Source organism: Panicum virgatum, chromosome 5K (genome assembly GCF_016808335.1).
Source record: "Panicum virgatum strain AP13 chromosome 5K, P.virgatum_v5, whole genome shotgun sequence".
NCBI lineage: Eukaryota > Viridiplantae > Streptophyta > Magnoliopsida > Poales > Poaceae > Panicum > Panicum virgatum.
In genome coordinates this window covers 12574201-12582224 of record NC_053140.1, presented here as the reverse complement: position 1 = coordinate 12582224, position 8024 = coordinate 12574201, and the positions used below count along the sequence as shown (strand labels likewise).

The window sequence follows — 8024 nt, the reverse complement described above, 5'->3', positions numbered from 1 at the left end:
AGAGCCTCGACAGCACCGCCACGCCGCCCTTGAATCGTCCGCGCCGGCCTCCGCCCCGGAGCCCGCGCGAGCCTCCACCCCCGCCGCCACCCGCTGCCGTCGAGGGAGGCCGGAGGAGGGGCGCGCCGGCGAGGGAGCTCGAGATCGAGCCGGGCCGCCGTGTCAAATCAGGGGAGAAGGCATGAGGGCGTTGAATCAGGCCGCTATGGAGCTCGATCCGCGCGGCCCCTGCCCCTCCGCAGCCGCATGGCCCCGCGCCCCGCGGCTCGCCGGGCAGAGACTCGCACGGGGCGGCATGGAGGCCCTCCGAAGCTCCTCCACGGCCGCCGCCGCCGCGGGGAGCAGGCAAGTAAAATTTTTTTTTCGACGTGTGGGTCCACCACATGGTAGCCGGTATAGAGTAGATATACAAAGGATGAACGAGTGCAGCGAAACTGTATGTAAAGAGAAAAATCTTAATGACCAGACAAGAATATTTTATTTAGAGGATAAATTTGGAGTACGATGAATGCGGATAGATGTTCTTTGTGGTGGATTGTGGAACCTGCCTATCTGAATTTAAATAGTAAATTTAGCACGAGTGCTCATATTTTTTTAAATTATCTAGAATTTAAATGGTTCCATTATTTCAGTAGTAGAGGACATGTCCGTTAACATTGAGACACTGGAACTGGGATGAGTTTGTCAGCTTTGAGAATCTGCTAACTCAGTTCTTCAAAGCTGCTAATAGAGATAGGGTTACTTACATATATTTATATATAGGACAGTAAGTGTGTGTGCGTATATATAAATATTTATGTCATTTTGAAAAAAATAGACCGGTTCTATACAGGAGACGGTCTCGGTGAGTGGAATAGTGGTATGTATGCTAGTCCGTTGTGTCTAGCATTACGCATTTCTTGCAAGTAAGAGTGCGTTCCTATTTTTTTAAGGGAGTGTGCCGTTCTCACACTTATTGGTTGTGTTTTTGATCGAATACGAAATCGGATACAAATAGTGTTAGTTTTTACCGAATATTGTAATAGATATCAACATACTTTTAATATTCGGATATGAATCAGTTACGGATATTAAATATTTGGAATCAGATGCGAACGGATAAAAACTTTTTAAATCGAATCAAATAATTTAAATGCTGCGGCGGATGCGGATGCGGATCCTTGCGGGCAATCTGCGAGCGGATCTTCCCGACCCCAAGCCTTGGCAGCTCCTAGCGGGCCACGCCGGCTCATGGCGGAGGTGGCGGGCGGCCGCCGCTGCAAGATGTGTGCCCAGTGGGGCCTTTCGACCATGCCCGAATCGTTCCAGGGCTGTGACTACGGGCAGTCAGCCGCCGGACGGTTTTGCGGCAGATGCGGTTCCATTCTGGCATCCGGCGAGGTCTGTTGATTGGGCTCAACGGCAGGTCTCTTGGGAGAAAGCTCTACTCGATCTCTGTATCGGTCGACGACGGCGGTGATTTTGTGCATCGCTCTCCTTCCTGAATTGAAGGATCTTGCCGACTCCTCAAGATGAAAATCTTTGAACTACCTGGCTAGTTCAAGCGGCGGCGGTGGCATCTTGATTTCCCCTTGGGGGCGTTGCCGGTCATGGAGATGTTGAGCCCTGCGGTGCGTGGTCGAGATCGCATTTACTGCGATGTTGTTCAAGCTTGAGGTTGCATTTAGGATCGACTCAGTGCGGTTACTATGTGACAGGAGCATCAAGCTATGGTCAGTCGGCTCTTGCAGAACGATTCTGTCATCAACTATTTCTAAATAAGGAGAGGTGAAGAATTGGTGCTGCGTGAGGACTTTTCAAGTTTGAAGCTAGGACATGGAAGAAAATCGAAGCTCGCTTAGTCTTTAGTTTGTTTGGAGTTTCTCGCTTAGTCTTTAGCCTGTTATTTGGAGTCTCTCTTTGTGAGACTTGGAGTCTAATGACTCTTGTATTGTCTAGCTATGTGGCTAGTTTTGTTTCTTTATGATCCTAGATATTCACTTGTGAATGTTCAAGACTGGATATTTTTCTTAATCTAAAAAATAATTTAAATACAATTGAAAAACATTCATACCATTTACATCCCTACCTCTAGTTTCAACGCGTTTTATTTCCAAAAAAAATAGTTTCAACGCGTCATTTGAACCGTGTCATTACCTTTGGGAGGAAAGAAAGAAAAAGGTACAGAGACATAACGTTTGTCTCCATTAGGGCTCGAAAAAAAAGCTCGTTAAGCTGGCTCGGTGGCTCGTTTCAAAATTGCCCCGATTATGTTCGTTTTTTTTAAATAAAGATTAGTTGATTTGGAACAAAAGTCAATTTTGGCAGGCTCGGCTCGGCTCGGCTCGTTATGCTCGATTTAAAGTTGCATATCAAACAACGCGGGAGACTATAATAAATATGAATATATTGATTTCGAAGAAAGCTCGAAAAAAGTCGAGGCTCGGCTCGATTCCACCCCTAGTCTCCATTGTTTGGCCACTCCAGTACGCGTCATTTGAACACGTCAATTCAACGCCCCATCCGTCTCAAAAGTCAAAACTAACGTTTGTCTCTATTAACTCTGTTCGCTGGGTTGGAGTTAGAGCTAGTGGCTGAAGTGGTGTGAGAGAAAAATACTGTTGACTGGCTGATGGTTGGAAACTAGTGCTGAAGCAGTGTGAGAGAAAAATATTGTTGGGGGTGGAGGCTGCTGGAGCTGCCGAATAGAGTGATTGTTTGACCACTACAGTACAAAGACATGCTTAAACTGAGCAACCTCTCTCTGTTCCTCACTGACTAATCTACAGTCCAGAGGAAATGGCGGAAGGAGTTCTTGCCTCGAGCATCGTCAAGGAGGTGCTGGCCAAGATCGCCTCGCCGATTTGGGCCGACCTCACGATCCTAAGGAGCTTCAAGGCCGACCTGAGGACCATGGAGCGCGACCTCGCCACCATACGGGACGTCCTCTTCGACGCCGAGAAGCGAGGCGGCGGCGGCGGCGACAGCGCCGTCCGCGACTGGCTCCGCAGGCTCCGAGACGTCGCCCACGACATCGACGACCTCCTCGACGAGTGCCGCACCGACCTCTCCGCTTCGCGGCAGCGCAAGAACACGGCGTGCGGCGGGATCGCCCCCGACCTCTGCTTTGTCCGCTCCCTCTCCATGGCGCGCAGGCTGAGGTCCCTGACGCGCGAGCTGGACGCCGTCGCCGCTGGGAGGGACCGGTTGCGCCTGAACCCCGGCATCTACCCGCCAGCTTACCCGTCCGCTCCTCCCAGGCGCGAGACCATCTCCATGGTCGACGAGTCCAAGACCGTCGGGCGGACCGCCGACAAGGAGAAGCTTATGCGGCTAATCCTTGACGCCGCCAGCGAAGAGGACGTGTCCGTGATCCCCATCGTCGGCTTTGGCGGACTCGGCAAGACGACGCTCGCGCAGTTGGTGTTCAACGACCGGCGGGCCAACGACGAGGTGTTCGACCCCCGGATCTGGGTCTCCATGTCCGTCGGCTCCAGCCTCCGCACGCTGGTCCAGCCCATCGTGAGCGCCACCAAGGAGAAGTGCGACCTCGACAACCTCGACGCCGTCGCGAGCTTCCTGTCACGGACGTTCACGGGGATGAAGTACCTGCTTGTTCTTGACGACGTGTGGAGCGAGAACCAGGAGGAGTGGGAGAAGCTTCGGATGCTCCTCAAGGACGGCAAGCGCGGCAGCAAGATCATCGTTACGACGCGGAGCCTGAAGGTCGCCATGATGGTGGGCACGGTGCCGCCATTTGTTCTCAAGGGCCTCTCCGACGACGACTGCTGGGATCTATTCAGGTGCAAGGCTTTCGAAGAAGGGGAAGAGGATTTGCATCCAAAGCTTGTCAGTGTAGGCAAAGAGATTGTTCAGAAATGTGGCGGTGTCCCATTAGCGGCAAAGGCGCTTGGGAGCATGCTGAGGTTCAATAAGATTGAGCAATCATGGGTGGCTGTCAAGGACAGTGAGATATGGCAGATGGAGAAGGAAGAGACGATCTTGCCGTCTCTCAAACTCAGCTATGACCAGATGCCACCTGGCCAGAAGCAATGCTTCGCTTATTGTTCAGTATTTCCAAGGAATCGTGAGATTGACAGGAACAAGCTTATTCAGCAATGGGTTGCTCTTGGGTTTGTTGAACCGGCAAAGTATGTCAGCCAATCAGTTTTGGATAGAGCAAATGACTGTTTTGAGGACTTGTTATGGATGTCATACCTTCAAGAAGTAGAAGAGCTTGATTTATCAAAGAAAGAATTAGAGGAAGATGGCAATGTTAAGTACAAGATTCATCATTTGGTGCATGACCTTGCACAATCTGTTGCAGGGGATGAAGTTCAGGCAATAAATTTTAGCCAAGATAATGGTCACTCTCGAGCATGCCGCTATGTATCACTGACTGCTGACATGGAATCTCCAGAAGTTTTCCAAAGCATGCTTCGCAAAATACGTGCCTTCCATTCATGGGGATATGATCTTGACATCAATTTGGTTCTTCATGCTAGGTGCTTGCGAGTACTAGATTTGCGAGGCAGTCCAGTTATCGAGCTGCCCAAGTCAGTTGGCAAACTGAAACACCTGAGGTACTTGGATATTTCTTCATCCCCTATCAAAACACTGCCCAATTCCATCAGCAGCCTCCACAATTTGCATACTCTTCACCTGAACAATTGCCGTAATCTTTGTATTCTTCCCGTATCAATATGCAACCTTCAAAATCTGGAGATCTTGAATCTTTCAGCCTGTAGCCTCCATACCTTACCAGATTCGATTGGTCATCTGCAGTATCTGCAAAATCTGAATATGTCATTTTGCAAATTTCTAGAGACATTACCAAACTCCATTGGTGAACTCCAAAGCTTGCAGACCTTGAATTTTAAAGGTTGTGGTAAGCTCAAAAGTCTTCCTGATGCTGTATGCAGCCTCCAAAAATTGCAATATTTGATCCTTTCTCAGTGTGGCATTCTCCAATCATTGCCCAAAAGCATTGGTAACCTCTCAAATTTATTGCACTTGAATTTATCACAATGCAACGATCTCGAGTCAATCCCCGACTCAATATGCCGCATAACTCGGCTGCATACTTTGAATATGTCTCATTGTAGTAGTCTATCAGAAATACCCGTATCGATTGGTGGCCTTAAAGAACTTCAATTTCTTATTTTGTCACATCATTCAAGCAGTTTGTCACTGCCCATATCAACCGGTCATCTACCAAACCTGCAAACTCTCGATCTCTCATGGAATATTGGTCTTGAAGAGCTGCCTGAATCAATTGGCAATCTTCGTAAATTGAAGATCCTGATCTTGTTCCAATGCTGGAGCCTTTGCAGGCTGCCTGACTCCATATCCAACCTTATGATGCTGGAGAGTCTGAACCTTGTCGGATGCGAACAGCTGACCCAGTTACCTGATGGCATAATAAACCTCAGGAATTTAAAGCACCTGAGAAATGACCAATGCCAGACTTTGGAGAGGTTGCCTCATGGATTTGGGCAATGGACGAAACTCGAAACATTGTCCTTACTTATTATAGGTGACAGATATAGCAATATTGAGGAGCTAGAGAACCTCAATCTTTTAACTGGTGATCTGAGGATTGAATGCCGGTCACATAAGAGGGATCTGGCAACTGATGCCAAGAGAGCAAACTTAAGAATCAAGAGAAAACTAAGCAGCTTGGCCTTGTCATGGACTGGTTCATGTTTCTGTGAGGACCCGACAAGTGTTGAAACATTTCTTGAAGTTCTTGTGCCGCCTGAAAACCTTGACGTCCTCGAGATAGATGGTTACAAGGGCACTAAGTTTCCCAGCTGGATGCTTGAGAGCATGGAGCTGTTGCTTTCAAATCTTGTATCCCTCAGTTTGAGCAACATCCATGATTGCACTTGCCTTCCACCCCTTGGGCATCTTCCTTATCTCCAGTCTCTTCAGTTCCGCCACATGACTGGTGTTCGTAGTATGGGCTCTGAAGTCCTTGTGAAAAGCAACAAAAGTACTCTATATCAGTCATTGAAGGAACTCCACTTTGAAGACATGCCCAACCTGGAGATTTGGCCTACTTCATGGTCAGTAGATCACAAGGAAAATCATTCCGGATTATTCATGTTTCCTGTTCTGAAAACTGTCACTGCAACAAAATGTCCAAAGCTGAGGCCTAGGCCCTGCCTGCCAGATGCTATAGCAGATTTATCAGTGTCCAACAGTAGTGAGATGATATCATCTGGGAGGATTTCCTGGTCATCAACTTCAGTATCAGCATCTCTTCTGAGGAGACTGTGGATCAAAAGTTGCCATGTTTCATCCAATGAATGGATGTTGTTGCGCCACAGGCCAAAGCTTGAGGACCTGGTGATCGAGTACTGTGAAATGCTGCATGTTCTGCCTGAGGCTATTCGGTCCCTTGGTACACTGCGGAGCCTGAAGATTCTGAATTGCTCTGAGCTGAAAGACCTTCCAGAATGGCTGGGTGAACTTGTAGCACTTGAATGTCTTGAGGTAAACTGCTGTCCAAAGCTGGCCTCACTGCCCAAGGGCCTGCAACGCTTGACTGTGCTGAAGGAGCTGACCATCACTGGCTGCAGCTCTGTATTGAGTGAGAGGTGCACAAAAGATACAGGCAAGGATTGGTTCAAGATATGCCATGTTCCAGGTATCGTCGTCTCATAAATTTAACACTGGAGTTCCAACATGCAAAGATTTGTCCTTGTTTAAAATGGTATAAGCTGTTTGTTTTACTGGGTACCAACAACAGGGGCCATTTCAATTTAGAAAATAGGGGGGGGGGGGGGGGGGCATTCTTTGAGGTTTCGTTGGGGTATCTACTTTGCCCGCAACTTATCAGAGCTCTGTTCTCTTTTCATGTTTGGGGGCTCGGTCTTATTAAGAGCACAAGATCTGTAGGCCCATTTATGTAATTTTATTTGCTGAAATGCTGAAATTTGAGAAAGAGAAGGCGACTTGGAATTTTATGCATGCTAAAAGTTTCTAAGTCGACTACCGTTTAAGAAAAAAAATAGTTATTTTAGGTTGTCAAAAATGTGTGTTATTATGCCATTCTTCTATTATTAAAAGAGAGTCTCTAACTAAACAGTGCCGATTTTTTGTTTTTGTTTTATCCATTCCTCATATTTTCCCATCCAATCAAATTATCCCACGTTATACAACCTTTTTTTTTGGGGGGTGATATAAAAATGTGGATGGAGAACATTCTGTTTTCGGTCAGAAAATAGTCCATGCAAGGAATGGAAAGACATCTGAAAAATATGACAAGAACCAACCGGTATTTTACAGAAAAGCCTAGCTAAGCACCTGTGCCTCGCGCCATTGTTACAGCATAAAACAACCTAATTAATACAATTATGAAAACATTAAAAAGTAAATATGTTTACATCATCTCATAAAAATATTACTACCTCCGTCCCAAAATATAACAACTTATTGACTTTTCAAAGTCAAACATTTTCTTCTTTGACCAATAATATCTCAAAAAATAAATACTTTTAAATAGAAAAATTACATTTTACGATAGTTGGTTTCATTACGAATAAACTAATATCACTTTTATGTTGTTAATATTTATATCTTTTTTACCATCTACGGTCAAAGATGAAAAGATTTGACTTTGAAAAGTCAAAAAGTTATTACATTTTGGGACTGGTGTAATATTTGGTAATGCGTAAACACACATGTGAGGGCCTCCAGAGAACTTATTTGCTACTCAGAGAAGTTTGCTCCACATGTGTATCTCTTTGTGGGATGAAGTAGATGAAACATCTCCTCTATATCATAATAGCGCTACTACCATATCACTAGATTTAGTTATGTGTGACATATTATTAGATGAAAATACAACCTTATTTGAGACTGGCCTAATCGTTAGCTAACATAAGGGATACCAGCATTATTTCGCCACAAGACTACATGCCTCAAGTATGAAGTATGAGTTGAACAAGAGGCGTACAAAATGCTGGCTCACAAAAGCACAACACAAAGAAAACGGAAAAACTTGAGATACAAATGGTGAATCATAATGCAACGGTCAC

General features: G+C 46.2%; 1 protein-coding gene across 1 annotated transcript; it reads left to right on the top strand.

Moving 5' to 3' along the window:
- Positions 1–2727: 2727 nt before the first annotated feature.
- On the top strand, positions 2728–6954 carry LOC120706400 (putative disease resistance protein RGA1). The gene has a single exon (XM_039991043.1). It carries the CDS (start codon positions 2779–2781, stop codon positions 6646–6648), a length of 3870 nt encoding a protein of 1289 aa, XP_039846977.1. The 5' UTR covers positions 2728–2778; the 3' UTR covers positions 6649–6954.
- Positions 6955–8024: the final 1070 nt, after the last annotated feature.